Source organism: Capricornis sumatraensis, chromosome 2, assembly GCF_032405125.1.
Source record: "Capricornis sumatraensis isolate serow.1 chromosome 2, serow.2, whole genome shotgun sequence".
NCBI lineage: Eukaryota > Metazoa > Chordata > Mammalia > Artiodactyla > Bovidae > Capricornis > Capricornis sumatraensis.
In genome coordinates this window covers 159,299,540-159,317,107 of record NC_091070.1, presented here as the reverse complement: position 1 = coordinate 159,317,107, position 17,568 = coordinate 159,299,540, and the positions used below count along the sequence as shown (strand labels likewise).

The 17,568-nt window shown below is 35.6% G+C and overlaps 1 protein-coding gene across 1 annotated transcript in view; it reads right to left on the bottom strand.

Moving 5' to 3' along the window:
• The window catches only part of SYDE2 (synapse defective Rho GTPase homolog 2), a 38,135-nt gene that overhangs the window by 10,552 nt on the left and 10,015 nt on the right, over nucleotides 1-17,568 (bottom strand). The window contains exons 3-4 of the mRNA XM_068966604.1: nucleotides 11,176-12,278; nucleotides 6,813-6,939 (exon numbers count right to left, since the gene is read on the bottom strand). Of these exons, the coding sequence (XP_068822705.1) occupies nucleotides 6,813-6,939; nucleotides 11,176-12,278 (1,230 nt within the window). The remainder of the gene's footprint in view (nucleotides 1-6,812; nucleotides 6,940-11,175; nucleotides 12,279-17,568) is intronic.

The following is a 17,568-nucleotide window of genomic DNA, read 5'->3' as shown; positions in this document are numbered from 1 at the left end:
AAGGTAGGTTAAGATACTAGCTAAAGGATAGAGTGTGATCGCAAGAAAAAAAATTGACATTTCTGACAGCAAAAACCTAAATATAGACAATACTGATTTAGAAAATGCTCTCAGCTTAGCTGAGAACTTAGTTTGAGGGCTTAATTTGAATTTAAGTGAAAGTGAAAGGCACTCAGTCATGTCCAACTCTTTGTGATCCCATGGACTATATAGTCCACAGAATTCTCCACCAGAATACTGGAGTAGGTAGCCTTTCCTTCTCCAGGGGATCTCCCCAACCCAGGGATTGAACCCAGGTCTCCCACATTGCGGGTGGATTCTTTACCAGCTGAGCCACAAGGGAAGCCCAAGAATACTAGAGTTGGTAGCCTATCCCTTCTCCAGTGGATCTTCCTGACCCAGGAATCAAACTGGGGCCTCCTGCATTGCAGGTGGAGTCTTTACCAACTGAGCTATAAGGGAAGCCCAATATGAATTTAAACATGATCATAAAGGAAGTTTCCCATCTGATACATCTTTTAAATTTTGATAATACTATGGCTCATAGAATTCTTGGCGGGAAATTCAGATTCAGTTCCTGGTTCGGGAAGATCCCCTAGAGAAGGAAATGGCAACCCATTCCAGTATTCTTGCCTGGGAAATCCCATGGGCAGAGAAGCCTGGTGGGCTACAGTACTTGGGGTTCCAAAATAGTCATATGTAACTAAACAACACAACAATGGTTCATTAGTTTCTTATGCATCCTTCCAGCTTTTGCTTATGCAAATATAAATATTAATAACATATTGCTATTTGTTCTCCTTTATTACATAAAAGACGGCATATATACTTTTTCATTTAACATTTTATCCTTGCTATGTGCTGTGCTTAGTCACTCAGTCATGTCTGACTCTTTGCGACCCCATGGACTGTAGTCTGCCAGGCTCCTCTGTCCATGGGGATTCTCCAGGTGAGAATATGGAATCGGTTGCCATGCCCTCCTCCAGGGAATCTTTGCAATGCAGGGATCAAACCCAGGTCTCCTGCATTGCAGGCAGATTCTTTACCAACTGAGCCACCAGGGAAGCCCAAAAATACTGCAGTGGGTAGCCTATCCCTTTTTCAGGGGATCTTCCTGACCCAGGAATCAAACTGGGGTCTCCTGTACTGCAAGTAGATTCTTTAGCAGCTGAGCTACCAGGGAAGCCCTATCCTTGCCATAACCCTTGCCATATTTTCAGTACACAGAATTTTCTTCAAACGTTTTTACAGCCATATCACAGTATTCCAATGTATGAATGCCCCACATTTTGATCTAGTCAGTGGCTACAGATACTTGTATTCTTTCTAATCTGTTATTTCACAACATGCTATAATGAATAACCTTGCACATCATCATTTTGTATATACGCAGGTATGTTGGTAGGACAAATTCCAAAACAGGACCACTGAATCAAAAATATATTTGTCATTCAGAGGAAAAAGGATGTTTCCTAGGTCTGGGGCTTCAGCATCTAAGTGAATAATAGTGCTATTACTTGAAACGGGGGAAAGGAGGAAAACCATGCTTTAGAGGATAGAAAGGAGTTTGATTTTGAACGTATTAAGCTTAAGTTATCTATGGGACATTCAAGGCTACTGGATATAAAAATCTGAGACTCAGGAAAAAGATGGCTGGAGACACAGATCTGAGAATGATCAACTTAAACATGATAACTAGAACCTTGGGAATGACTGAGATTATCAAGGAGGAGAGAGAAAGAGAGAAAGAAAGTGAAGTCGTTCAGGCGTGTCTGACTGTTTGTGACTCCATGGACTGTATAGCCCGCCAGGCTCCTCTGTCCATGGGATTTTTCAGGCAAGGATACCAGAGTAGGTTGCCATTCCCTTCTCCAGGGGATCTTCCCAACCCCGGGATTGAACCCGGGTCTCCCACACTGCAGGCAGACTCTTTACCATATGAGCCACCAGGGAAGCCAAGGAGGTAATATAGAGTGATATGAGAAGGCCTAATAATAGGAGAAAATGATGAAGAACATCAATCAGCTCTTTTTAAAAAAAATTTTTTTTCTTTAAAAAAACTTATTTTTATTTATTTTTAATGGGAGGATGATTGCTTTACAATGTTGTATTGGTTTCTGCTGTATAACAATATGATTCAGCTACAAACATATATCCCTCTCACCCCACCCCCATCCCAGTCTTCAATCAGCTCTTACGTGGTCATCAGGAAGAAGATTTTCCAAAGGTGACTAGGGAAGAACGGCTAAAGAAGTGTGAACAGTAAGTAGAGGCAGGGTGGGGGTGGGGAGCAGGACAGGAAAATATGCTATCAAGGCAGTAAAGGAAAGAATGTTTCAAGAAAGAGTTTAAGGTATCAGTTGATACTCAATAATAATTAGGTTAGATAAGAAGAGTGTACTAGATCGGTCATTTGTATGTTAAAGTCATTCAGAATGATGGCAGGACTTCAGCTGGAAATCTAACCATAGGTAAGATATCAAAGTCTTTAGTGAATAAATGAAAATGCTCAAGTATTCTGATGATGATACTAAACAGGAAAGAGGAGGTACAAGACTGTGCTGTGAGCCTCCAAAAAACCTTATTCCTTTTTTTTTTTAAATTTATTTATTTTTTTAATTTTAAAATCTTTAATTCTTACATGTGTTCCCAAACATGAACCCCCCTCCTACCTCCCTCCCCGTAACATCTCTGTGGGTCATAGCATAACTTCCTACTCCATAGTAAAAAGGTAACAAGATGGAAATGCAGGAAGGAACCAAGAGAATACTGACCAAACTTTTTCTCTGATATACACAAGGAGATACAATATATATAAATTGCTTGGCATATAATAATAATCAATACCTGTTAGATATACAGTGATATTCCCATTCCTTAACTTTTATCATATGATCTTTACTACTATCCTTAGTTTCCCACAATGAAGAGAAACATTCAGTTTAAAAAGAATCTACAACTATAAAGTGAAAATGCAATTTTCTGTAGCTGCCAAACAAAGACACTACTAAACCTTTAGGGCATAATTTTTTTTTAAGGTTCCATATTTGTTCCTTGACAAAACAAGACTTGTTAGTTCTCATAAAACTCAATATGTCCTGGTAATTTGAGACTTGTCCTATAATGCAATTATATTAAATTAAAATCTAAAAGATCTCCAGAAAAGATAACTTCATAACTTAGTGAAAATATATGTCAAATATCATTATACTTTATGAGTAATATACTAAACAACCATTAATATAAACGGAATTTTAAATGGATCCGGATTTTAAATGGATTCAAGATTACTTACTTCACTATAATTTTAAGGCAAATAAGGGAGAATTATTATAACAAACATTAAGCACTTAGAGTATGCTCAGCATATTATGTTCAATGAAGTAAAGGTTATTATTGCTTTTCTATTAGTAAATGCAGACAAACTTCACAGGAAAAATAAAAGATTTTATAAAATGATACAGAGAGGAAGTATTTATAGTACATTGTGACATATAAGATATAACGACTCATAAATCTAGAAATTGACCATATGGTCTTAATTCAAAAACTTAGTGATAGATAGAGGCATCTTAAAACCATTTTGCCTTCTTAACACTTTGGGACATAAAAAACATAAGATAATAACTTTGTGGTGACAATCTTTAACGCTACAGAAGCTACTTAAAAAAAGACGGGGGACATTTATGATGAAGTTTATTTAATGAAACACAGTATATCTTTCATCATGTACTTGAAGCAGGCAATTATTGGTAAATAAAGAACTGGTTCCAGTTACATCTCTTAAGCTACCCTGTATTAGTTGCTGCTGCTGCTGCTGCTGCTAAGTTGCTTCAGTCGTGTCCGACTCTCTGTGACCCCATAGACGGCAGCCCACCAGGCTCCTCCGTCCCTGGGATTCTCCAGGCAAGAACACTGTATTAGTTAGATACTATGAAATCATATGCCTCTTGCCTTCAGGCACAAGGACCAACTACACAGGAAGATTCTACTCATCCCTGTGATGCAATACAGGCATCACCACACTGGGAAAAAAAGGGCATTCTATCTCTAAAACTACATCTGTTTCTCAGAGACTGGTTTGAAGTACCTATATTTTATTAATTCTCAATCACAAAATTCACCATTCTCTCTGTCTAAAACTTTAATAATCACTAAATAATAAATACTAACTATTGACTTTTCTATTATTGTTCCTTAAAACTATGAATAGATTTTACACCTTAAATTTTGCATCTGATTGAAAAAATTCTGGTTTGTCTGGAGTACTTCATTCTGTATTCCAGACAAACCAATCACTAAGAACACATTAAACTGTGAGTAAAGCCTATCATCCACTCCATTAATATCTTTTTTAGACCTATTGAACTGTTAATAACATTTCAAAGTTTACTTAGCAATGTGAGTTCACACGGAACAAACACATGAGGCAACACTATTACTGGCCAACTCCCCAAATTTTGAGCCATGATGAGCCCCTGTGTATAATTTATTGCAATTCCAATGGTATTTCTCAGACAAAACTTAAATCATTCCATTGGCTTTTTATCAAGAAAGAAAAGAGCTCTTGGTTCTTCTGAAAAACAACTTTACTGAAACGGAATACAAAGAATAAAGCCAAGAAATATCTAATTCATAAACTATGGAAACTCTCAACTTTAGAAAAGAATGCTTCTATAAATCTAACATTCATTGATCTACTGTCATATCTTCTGCATATGCTGCAAATTTCTGACAGTTCAAACCACATCACTTCATCTTCTTAAACTGTACACATCTGACATAATTTTTACCTCTAAGCCAAGGCTTCAACTAAGACAAAACTTCTTTTTATTCAGAATGTAATTTTCTGAGAACTGATATTTATAAAATTTCTCCTTAATAAATTCAAAAATGAGTCTTTTGCTGATTCTGTTAATTATATACTACTAAGGGGGAAAAATCTACCTTTTTGTAGAAATGACCCATTTTTTAATAGAAATAATAAACCTTCTTCCTTTAGAAAAATAAAAGTAACCATTATTTCTGGTTTGCTAAAACTTACAGGAAAAAAAGTGCTTTGGTTTGTTTTCTTTTAGAATTAAAATGCTTGGGATCAAACTTAGTTATCTAAGAATGTATATTAAATAATCTATGAAAATACAGTCATTCAGAGTTCAGAGATTGGGAAGCTCAAATATTTGGAAAGTCTCAATGCTAAAAGTTGTCTTTAAGGATTCCAATCATTAAAAATCTCTTTAATATGTGCAAGTTGAGCCCTCTCAAATTCTCACCTAGACAACTGTGTGCAAAATAAGAAAGCAATTTAAAAGAGAAAAACAAATATTGTTAGAGCAAGGGAAAAAATGGTAGTTGACAATAGAGAGAAGAGAAAGACTATCAAAATACACAGACAATCTGGAAATACATACCAAAGCATCTGTAGGTGAAAGGATGTGATATCTGAGATTATGGTTCAAAATAGTCCAAGTGTGGGGAGAATCAAATGAGGGGTATAAATGAGACAGGTTTGGTCACTATGGAAGCCAGATGATGGACAAAGAAGGTTTATCATAGTATTCTATGCTTGAAAACTTTGCTAATAAAAAGTAAAACAACAAAAAACAAACATGGAATTATAAGCCAACGGTCCCCAAATATTGATTAGTTATCAAAAATCTCCTAAAGGCCTTTTTTTCTGTTCTCATCTCATATGATCTCTCCACAGAATGACACTGCATCACACCTTGCTGTGAAAACTCTATTAGTTTCTTGTTTCCCAAAGTTTCTGACTCCTTTCCTCTCAATCCCTTTAGATGTTTCTTCTTTCTTTGCCTGCCTCCAAAGTTTTGAAATCCTCAAAGTTCTGGACTTTTGAAACTTTACAGACAACTGGAAGGTGTTAACTATAACTAGTGCCAATAACCATCAAATTGCCATTTTCATCACTCAGGGCTTTGGAAGAGTATTTGCAATGCTGCACATTGGACTGTATTCATCACCCGGGCAAATAACAGACCCCTCACATTCTCCTACATCCTCTCCTTAGCTGCAGATAAGCACTTTCAACTTTGCTTGATGTATCCACTGAGATCTCCGACTGGTACCTCAAGTTCAATATATGTTTGAAAAGAAATCCAATTCATAATCTTTTTCTACGTTTCTCCACTAAAAACAGTAGTTTTCTCTTATTTCTGCTAATGGAATCCAATCAACCAGGTGTCAAAGTTATGTTTTTCTGGGCCCTCCCTGTCTTCATCTACTTTCAATTCTATTCCTTCCTAATGTTGCTACTGCTGTAAGATGCCATCTGCTCTCATTACCTCTTTGCTGAGACTATTGCCAAGCCTTCCTAACTGGTTTTCTTTCCTCTTCTATCTTCTTATTTCAATCATTCGCACAGACTTGCCAGATAAGTATTCCTGAAGACTATCTCTGAAGATTTCATTCCTCTGCTCAAAAATCTTTGGATTCCCTCTGCCTAGTAAATAAATCTAAATTCTCTAACCAGATAGTCAATGCCCCTTATATTACCTATGCTCCAGTCAAACTGAACCTGATGGCATTTTATTTATCCCTCCGTGAAGACAAGGTGCCCTTTTCCTTCTGTTAGCTACTGGAGCTAATTTAATGTAGGCCTTACTTCCTTCCAAAGGTTGGCTGTTTGAGAACAGGGACCATATCTTGGTACCTCCCCACAGAAAAGAACACAGTAGTGTTTGTGAAAGAAGGAAAAAAAGACTTCAGAATAATACCAAAACAGTATTTCAATTCTCCTTCCTGCAGAGGTAGTCTTTCAGAATGTGTACATAAAAATAACATCTATTTATTACCTGTTATTACATTTATATCTGGGTATTGGCTTTCACACAGACCAACAGCTTTGCTATCCCTCTCAAAAGCCTCTCGAAGTTCTTTCTTGACTGCTGCCGAGCCACATAATCGGTATAGGCCTACTACCTAGAAATAAAATTATTGCCACATTACGGTAAATTGGATAAAGAGAAAATATAAGAGTACAGTATGTATAAATCACATGACTTTGGCAATCTTATATTCTGATGGCATTTAATTAAAAATATTTCAAACATAAGCTTCTGAAGTCTCACCACAGACTATACTGATTGTAGTTACATAGTTTAATATTAAATTTTATATTCTTTCATTTAAATTCAAATGATATACCTGTAGTGCTAGCTATAATATCTTAAGCAAAGACACAATCCCTTCCCTTTAATTTTATACACTCAACCAATATCTCCATGGGTGCCCTTTTACATCTTTTGCTCCAGATTGAAGTAATACAGCACAACAGCTAATCAAAGATTTTGGATTCATAAAGCCCCACACTATCACTCCTTGCTTGGTGAATTTGGGCAAGTTTTTTAATTTGTTTAATACTCAGTTTATTTTAAAAACCCAAAACCTCAGTTTATTTTTTTTAAGTATATATTTGAAATAAGGTTCCAGGAAACTATTTCTGTAAAGTTATCTTTTAAAGTTTCTTGGGAAGAAATGAAAACAAATCTAGGATTTTTTAAACTTATCAAATGAATTGATTATAAAGCACTGAAGGAAATTCAGTGGAAATAATATATTAAAGGGGAAAATAAAACTTCTAGTTCAAAATGTATTTATGATGCTAAACACCACTCAATCTCCCTTCAATCTACATTAAAAAGATTTGTTTTTTAAACATTGTTAGTTCAATATAAATTCACTAAGAGGAAATCAACATGGTATCTTAAAGAGAAAACAGGCTGATTAAGCAACTGGGGCCTTTTAAAAGAAAAAATCTTCATGAAAATTGAGGAAAGTGGTCGTCACCTATACTTCTACATCAAAGACTATTTAGGAAGTTCAGTCACCTTGAATTGAAAGATTGGATAAAGATATTACTTCAAGACAGAAATAAAGTGAAAACACACAATGCGATCCCTAAGGATCTAGAGGAAGAAAGCAAATGAAATTTATAGGTTTACTTATGACACTAACCTCTTATGAATTTTTAAATAACTGATAGACTACACTACAAAAGGTGAGTCTTAATATAGGAAAGTATCAGTAATGGATCCACAGAAATGTTATCCAAAATATTTGAGATGACAAGCACTCAGAATTAACTTAAAGATAGTAGAGAATCTACAACTATTTCTAAGAGAAGGTAGTTCAAGGTGCTGCTGAATTTGAAAGGATCAACAGGATATGGGAAACCAAGGAATGTACTAGGAATAAAATTCAAATGTCCTATTCTTCTCCACATTCACGGTATATTCACAGTGACAATAGCAGGTGTTAGTTACAACATCAAGAGAAAGAGAATCAGAATGGCAAATGATCCAGAAAATGAAACTAAAATATTAAACAGGATCAAAGGAAACACTACAACCTTAGAAGAAACCAACTTGAGTAGAGCCCTTCTAGTGTAACAAACTTAGAGTGTCACAAAAATCTCATAAAGATGCATCCTTTTAAGCTTGAGAAAGATGCACGTAGAACAAATTAAAGAAAGTAATACTTCAATAACGAGTGATAATTTAAAGGAATGTGTTATCCCAAAAGCTGATAGTACGAACATAGTTTTTAAAAGTGAATAAAAGCAGGAAGATATACTATACATACATCAGGGAGGACTATTTTAGGATATATTCCTTAACTTCAGAGGCTGATTTCCTGAATCAAACACTTGAAGTACACGCTTGATGCCTCTAGTAAGGACAGAATCTAAACTGGACAGACCATGAGTATGATTTCTATACTAATCTTTACCCACTCGAAGCAGGAGATGTATGATAGTAGCCTTCCAAGTATTTGGAAAAATATCACAAACTATTTTAGTATCACTATCGAAACCTAATTGTCATGGTTTAAAAAAAAAGGAATACTGACTAGAAAGGTAAACAAAATTTAAGCAGTATGCTGGTTTATAAAACACAGGCACATATCAGCCTCTTTCTGTATGTGTATTGGGGTGGAACAGGGAGAAGCAAAAAAGACAAAACAAGAAAAGGTGTTTAAAAAGAACTGTTTCAAACATACAACTGTTAATCTTACTTTTTATTTCATAGGAAATAATTTCTTATTAAAATAAATCTTTCTAAACTTTATAGAAATAAAAAGCATTCCTAAAAAATATTTTCTTGGCATTTAACATCACTTACAACAGTCTTATCTACTTGCTCTTTATGAAATATTTTCAGAAAATAGACTGTAAAAGTATAGTGCTACTTGAGTTACTTATGGGGCATCCCTGGTGGCTCAGACGGTAAAGAATCTGCCTGCAGTGCAGGAGACCAGGGTTCAATCCCTGAGTCAGAAAGGTCCCCAAGAGGAAGAAATAGCTACCCACTCCAGTATTCTTGCCTGGAGAGTTCCATGGACAGGCTACATTTCATGGGGTCGCAGAGTCAGACACTACTGAGCAACTAACACACATTTTAGTGTACAACTGTAAAAGACTTTAGCTTTATTTAAAGCCTGCCTAACTTCTGGCTTCTCTATATGCTCCCTGGGAAAAAATATGGAGGGAAAATAGACACCCTTAAGAAAAGAGTAACTGGACCAAAAGCTGGATTCTAAAGGCCTCACTTCCACCCAGACAACACAAACTCACCTTGATAGAATCACATATCTGAATGAGGTTTCAAAAATTCAAATGTCCTACCTCTCTGCTTCAGGAAGTTACTACATCTATTTTTATTAATATAAGCAGAAAAGACTCACAGAGATTAAGTGACTTGCCCAACATCACACAACAATGGATGAGAAACCAGAATCTAAGTTTCCTGTATCTTTATACCAAACTCCATTAAGTTAGGAGGTTTCTATAGTTTCCATGTTAAATTCAAGGTAGGTTATTTAACATTTGCTTCTGTATTCTTCTAAAGAAATCATATTTCAGATTTTATGGTATTCATCCTTGGTATTTTTGATCAATGTTATAAATTCTGATAGCACTAAAGCAAAACACTTTAGTAATGATTCTAAGTCTTATTTTGTTTTGCAAAAGATTAGTATAAATAATTACTTGTACCTCATATTAATATCCTCAGTGATACACTGCTTCTCATTGTCATTCTACAAGTATTAATGAAAATAAAGATAAGGTCTGGTGGCGGTGGTTTAGTCACTAATTCGTGTCCAACTCTTGCAACCCCATGAACTATAGCCCACCACGCTTCTCTGTCCATGAGATTTCCAAGAAAAGAATACTGGAGTGGGTTGCCATTTCCTTCTCCAGGGGATCTTCCCAATCCAGGGATCGACCCAGAGTCTCCTGTATCTCCTGCATTTGGCAGGTGGATTCTTTACTGCCTGAGCCACCAGGAAAGCCCCAAAAATAGGGTCTACCAACTGGTTAACATTTACATGAAAGTAAGTATCAGTCATGTCCGACTCTTTCTGACCGCATGGACTAAGGTTCACCAGGCTCCTTTGTCCGTGGAATTCTCCAGGCAAGAATAGTGAAGTGGGTTGCCATTTCCTTCTCCAGGGAAATTTCCCGACCCAGGGATTGAACCCAGGTCTCCTGTATTACAGGCAGACTCTTTACCGTCCGAGCCACCAGGGAAGCCCATCTTGTTACAAATAGCACCAGGTTTTTTGTTTGTTCTAATGAACTGCTTTTACCTTCTTTAAAAGGAAAAGAGAATGAGATGTGCTTTTATTAGTAGGACCTCTCCTTATCCACCATGCTATCCCAAAGGTAAGACATGGGTAAGCTTACGCTTTCCAAAGCGTGGAACTAAGGTAGAACAGGAAATAAGGGCAGGGAGTTAATTTTAGGAGTGAAACAGGGTTATAAGATTCACTGTTGAACTCTCTATCAAAGGAAAGTCAAACCATGCAGAAACATTCCTTAAACGAATTAGTCTTAGTCCATGTTATTAGCTCTGGCTTTCCCTAGGAATGTCACTGTAAAATGCAATATCTTCATCTCAAAGTATCCATGCAGCCCTGCATCAAACATAAAGAACCATCTAGCATGCTTCCAATCATTGACAACACAGGTTAAGGCATAAATTATATCCTAAACAATAACATAATAAAAATAAAGAATAGGAATGAGAAAAAGTCTAAATTAGATTTTTTAAACTTACCTTGAACTCCTTCTCCTAAGACTTACTATAAATAAATTGAATTAATTACTCAAATAGATAGATAAGGGGGCAATAGAGAAACACAGTAAACTAATACCTGACAGCCTCTCTTTTCAATTTCCATAATACATTTCTGAATCAGGAGTGGTACCATCAAGCCTATATTTTCTTTCTCTACAACTTTTCGAATATCAACACCAAATATTACTGGCTCTCGATTTATATCTAGCCCATGAAGTGAATTCTCCCACTGTTCCAAAAGAGTCACTTTCACGTAAATAAGTCCTCTAGGTTCAAGTTTGACAGCCAGCTGATGTGTCTTTGTCACTCGGAATAAGGTGGGAAGAACAACAGTTCCATGACAACACACTCGGTTTTTCCTTGGAGTGGGTTCCCAACTAAACACTACTAATTTCAAATGCTGTGCATTTTCAATTTCTATGTTGAAAGTGTGATCCATGTCTAAAAACGTTGTTCGACATGTGAGCAAAGCTGTTCTGGCTTTGTTCACTGAATCTACCTGAATTGCACAAAAGACGTCTTTTGAGTCTATCCGAGGTGGTTTTAAATCCTCAGCACCATAGAAGTGCACACTCATGAGCCCAGATATGTACTGTGAACACTTAGGTTGATCAGAAAAGCTGTAATGTCTAAAAGCATCAATGTCTATTTCATTCTTGCTGCCGCTATTTGGAATTATGTCTTTTCCTTTTGCAAATTTGTTTTCAGATCCATATTTGCTAGATTTGGCTATCAGTTCAGGTGAATCTCCATCACTGAGGTAACCACCTTTGCAGGAATACTTAGAACTCATGGAGGTTTTCTTCTGATAGCTGGGCTGAGAAGACACACTGGTATCAAGATGGTACCGACTTATCACATTCCTCTTAGCAGCTGTGGTTGTATTCCCAGAAGGTAGAATAACAGCATGATGAATCTCTTGACAGTTACATTTAGACAAAGAAGGAGTATTATCTGGACTGTTCGCATAATTCAAGGTTCCTTTAACACTCAGTTTTCGGCTAAGTTCTGGCAACTTTTTCATTTTCATGGAAAGTTTCCTCACAGTTCGTGGAGATTTTATTTTATCCGGGAAAGACCAATTCATTGAACTGCCTTTTTTCACTGGGCTAGGGCTTGGTGAAGACGGTTCCATAACTCCCAAATCTGTCTTGTTTGTAGCAGCTACACTCCCAGGACCTTGAAAAAAATAAATAAATAAGGTGATATGTTTCGATTTCTTTTTACTTTATAAACCACAAATTTAACAAGCTCTCATATGGACAGAAATTCTTCCCTGTTTCATCTTAATGGTGAGGTTTAGTCAAAAGTTTAGCTGAATTCCCATTACCAAGTTTAAGCAGAATATCAAGATCTACAAAAGGCTTATGGTGGAAAGAAACATCTCCCTCCTCATCTGCTTTTCTATTCTGAAGGTTTAGAAGAAAGGTAATATAGGTTCCTTTTAATCTGTCCCACGGCAATATACTTATAACTGTAAACAGTGGATATCAAAGAAAACTAGGAAAGTTTTCTATTTTAATGTGTTCGCCAATTTTCACATTTCCTACTTTAATATATTTATTTAGAAATTTCACCTATTATGAGAATGATTGATAAAATGCATTTTCTTATAATTTTCAGTTTCTATAAAGAATAAAGTGTAAGACGCTTTCAATTTTTTCTCCACAAAAATTGCTTTATTTTTTTCTGAATGTCAAAGTTACTCAGGCTTACAATAAAAAGTTTTTCTAAAAATTTAAAAAGCACAAAAAAAATAACAGTCCATATCACCAAAAGATTAATCATTGTAAAACTGTACTACCAGGAGATTAATCATGGTAATTTAGCAGTGAAAATTATATTAAAAGTAGCTCCAACTCTTTGCGACCCCATGGACTGTAGCTTACCAAGCTCCTCTGTCCATGGGATTTTCCAGGCAATAGTACTGGAGTGGATTGCCATTTCCTTCTCCAGAGGATCTTCCTGACCCAGGGATCGAACCCGGGTCTCCTGCATTGTAGACAGATGCTTTACCGTCTGAGCCACCAGGGAAGTCTATTACTATTATTAAATTATAATATTTATTATTAAAAATAATACCAGTCAACTTTTACTGAGCTAGACAAAGTATGAAAACTTAATATAATAATTAATATGCACGGAACCTCATTTAACTCTCATAATAACCTTACGAGTTAAGAGACCATTCTCCAGATGAGGAAACTGATGCATGAGCTGTCTAATTTGTCTAAAATCACTTCTGGTAAGTGGAAGAATAAGGACTCATATCTGAAAACAGGCTTTCAGAATCTGTGCTCTAAAATACTATACTTGCAGTCTCTCCATCTTTTTAAACATTTTTCTGTCCATACATATATATCAAATTGACTTTCAAAGACCTTTTTTCAACTATTATTAAGAAGTTAAAGCATTCCACTTAATCTTAAACTTTTAATTCTCAGTTAAAAAAAAAAGGATGTGTAAAGGCTAATCAATTTCATTGAAAATCTGAATATTTCCTAGTAAGTTTTCAAATTAATAGAGCAAATTGAAAGTAGCTTCTAAAAATGTAATATATAAATTTAAACTGTGCTTTTAAAGAAAAACATAGTATTATCCCAATTGTTTAAAATTTAAATTAATTTTTCATACTTTATCTAATTATTCCTTATAAGGATCCTTAACGACCCTAGTACCAGAGGCTACTCTATGTAGTACATTTGACAATTAAAATAAGAAAAGTGTTTATTCATTTCAAAAAATCAATAGATTAAATGACCTTTCTTCAAAATATTAAAATAGTCTAAATAGTCCTCTCTCCATCCTTCTCTATGTGTCCTATTGACAAAATAGTTTCTTTATAGAGAAAGGACTATTTTAAGTATGCCTGTTGGGCTTCTCTGGTACGTAACTAATAAGAAATGGAGTGTTTAATAAACTAGACAAAGCATTCTCTTATACTGTAAACTGTAGTACAATTCTACTGGTTTACTGGTCTAAAATATTCTACAGTAATCAGAGTCTTGCTGTAGCATACAATCTATCTATTTTGTCATGGCCTAAAGAAGCTACCCAGTATATAAAATTGTTCTAGGTTTTATTAAATAAAGAGTAAATCTAATATAAAGACTTTTTTTAAAACACATTTCTACTGCAGGCAAGACTGAATTTATTGAAACAAAAAAGCTTTGTTTTTATAAAATCCAAGAGCTGAAATATGACAAATCAAGTTCAACATTCACTTAAAATTAAACCACAATTATACTAATCAAATCACAGATTAGCTATAGCTTATAAAGAAAGAAAAGAAAAGTGAAGTCGCTCAGTCATGTCTTTGCGGCCCCATGGACAGTAGCCTGCACCAGGCTCCTCCATTCATGGGACTTTGTAGGGAAAGCAAAAAAGGAAAAATCTTTCAATATAAATTTATGAACCAGACTAGGATCAATTGAAACTGGCACATTCCCTTCAGCACCTAGAACAGTAAATGGCACATAGCAGGAACTAAATGTTTATTGAATAATTGAATTAACCAATTGTTAGTTGCCTGTAAACTATAAACTTTTTAGGAAATACAATATAGAAATTACCTATAACAGTTACCAGCTGTAAAGACCAAGTAAAAATACTATTAATAGTAATCAATCTTAATGAAGCAAAACAGATCATGATAAAGATCACCACAGTAGTAGTGGAAACATTCTATTAACATCTAACAGTAAGGAACCAGTAAAATAGGGCACATCAACCCAATTAAATACTATAAAAATTGGGGAACAATAACATTAATCGACATGTAAGAATGGGACTTCCCTCATAGTTCAGTCGGTAAAGAATCTGCCTGCAATGCAGGAGAGCCACGTATGATTCCTGGGTCAGGAAGACCCCGTGGAAAAGGAAATGGCAACCTACTCCAGTATTCTTGCCTAGAGAATCCCATGAACAGAGAAGCCTGGCAGGCTACAGTACATGGGGTCGCAAGAGTCAGACTTGACTTAGCGACTAAACCACCACCACATGTAAGAATACAAAGTATAGATAATAAGTGAAATCAGCAAAACCCAAAAATAGTCCACTGTGACAGCAACTAGATAAAAGGTACATATATATCCAAAAGTTAATAGGCAAAAAACAGTCATAATTGTGTCAGCATGATCATAAAACTGTCATTCATATTAAAAATACTTGAGCTTTCCTATTTCTTAATCAAAACATTATTTTGAAATTTAACCATTCTCTCTGCCTATTTCTCAACAGATTTTTGCCAGTGTTGCTAAAGAAAACATTATCACTTTAGGTAAATAACCTTTCTGATCATATTAAAACAAAAAAAAAGATTATATAAATAAATTGTCTAAATATCTCCTCTGTCAACATAGTAATGTACTTGTTACAACAGTAAGCTTAAGAGAAGAATAACAGTAAGAAAGGAGACATAATTCACATCCTTCTGTACTTTCAAATTTGGGTGGTTGTTCTTGTTTTTTCGGTAATGTCTGTCCTCTTAACAGATTCACAATTTGCGACAAACATAAAATAATAAAGTTTAAAGACAGTAACTTAAAGTGTATCTCACTTGACATACACTGACTTTCTAACACTGCTCTTATACTTAATGCCCTCTTGCCTTTTCTGCACCATTCCACACCCATCACGATCTGTCTGCCCTTCTCCTGCAAGCTTTCCTCATCACTCCACCTGGATCTCAACCTGTGTTTCAAAATATTATTTTATATACCATTTATTACTCTTCACATCCACATTACAAAAGAAACACACAGTCACTGTGGGAAATCAGTTTACACTTAGATATGCACACACACAAAAAATTTTAATCCCAACACTGGGGGTTGGGGGTGGGGGAGTCAGGTATTAACATTTCCAGTATAGCTTTTTATTGTTTCTTTCAAAATTAACATCATATACTTCATACTGTTTTTTAACTTTTTTTTTTCATATCAATGTAACATTTACTCCTTCTCCTCACATCCCTGAGAAAAGGATCCAAATGCAAGTAGTTTATTTGTAAAGTAAAAAAATATCAGCAAGAAAGTGAGAAAATTCAGGAGAAAATTCAAGGTGAATTACCAAGCCTGCTACCACTAAGGGTAACTAGAGCTTAATTTCATGAGAAAACTGGGAAAAAAATGTAGAATTATCCCAACAAGGGTGGAGAGAGCTGGTGTAGGCCTACACCAACTCCTGTCAATCAGGAGTTGAAGGGCACTCTCAGGCTGACCTGCAGGAGACTCCCTAACACTTTGGAAGGAGTCCTCCAAGTAGAAATGCAAATAATGATGTTTGGAAGTAGGCTGTCACCATTTAAATAAATAACAACACCTAACATATATGGACAAGTACTAACAATACCTGCTACACTCCACATAGTTGAATATTCTGTTATCATTTGAAATTTTCTAAATTAAAATGCCTTGATATAAAATAGAACTGCTTTCTAAACAACACTTTATAATTGCAACTAAAAGTGTTTAGGGTTTCCCTTATAGCTCAGTTGGTAAAGAATCTGCCTGCAATGCAGGAGACCCTGGTATGATCCCTGGATTGGGAAGATCCACTGGAGAGGGGATAGGCTACCCAGTATTCTTGGGCTTCCCTTGTGGCTCAGCTGGTAAAGAATCTGCCTGCAACGTGAGAGATCTGGGTTCAGTCCCTGGGTTGGGAATATCCCCTGGTGAAGGGACAGGCTACCCACTCCAGGATTCTGCCCTGGGTCTCAAAGAGTCAGACATGACTGAGAGAATTTCACTTCACTTCAAAAGTGCTTATGCTCTGTTTTCTGGGTACTACATCTGGGACTAAATTTAAAAAGAAGCACAACAGAAATCAAAGAAGAATAAAACCATTAGGTTGAACTATATGAAATATCAGGTTTTTTTCAGGTCAAAAGCTGTTAAATATTGTCAATTTCATATGGTTCAACCTAATATATATTCAGTTACTTCCTTTCTGGGTTCTGTATCTATTGTAGCACCTATTTGCAAAATATTTACTTTCACCTCTGGTCTCTTTTTCTCTTCTTCTTTTCCTTTGTTTCTGAGGAAATGTAGGCACAAAAGTGAAAACTAATGACTACTAGTATACTGAACACAGAATTTTTCACCTGTGGCCAGGCTAGGTGTGAATGAATGAATACATGAAGGAAGCAAAACAAGACATACACAAAGAATACATTTTTTCCAGTCCCCGTGACTCCATTCTTTCAACTAAGGGAAAGGTGATTACTGCCTCGATGGACAGACATTATTAAACCACACCATACACACTAAAAGTTGGTGTAGGATTCCAGCTCCTTCACCCCTTACAAAACCAAGTCTGTGATAGGAATAATTAAACCAGCATGTACATAAAAGTGTTTATAAATCTTTTTGAGTTTTAGTTTCATGAAAATACACTCACATTGTAAGGAAAGGTTCAAGGCTACAATAAACATCTATACTTAGTTTTAGATACTGCCAAAGAATTGAAA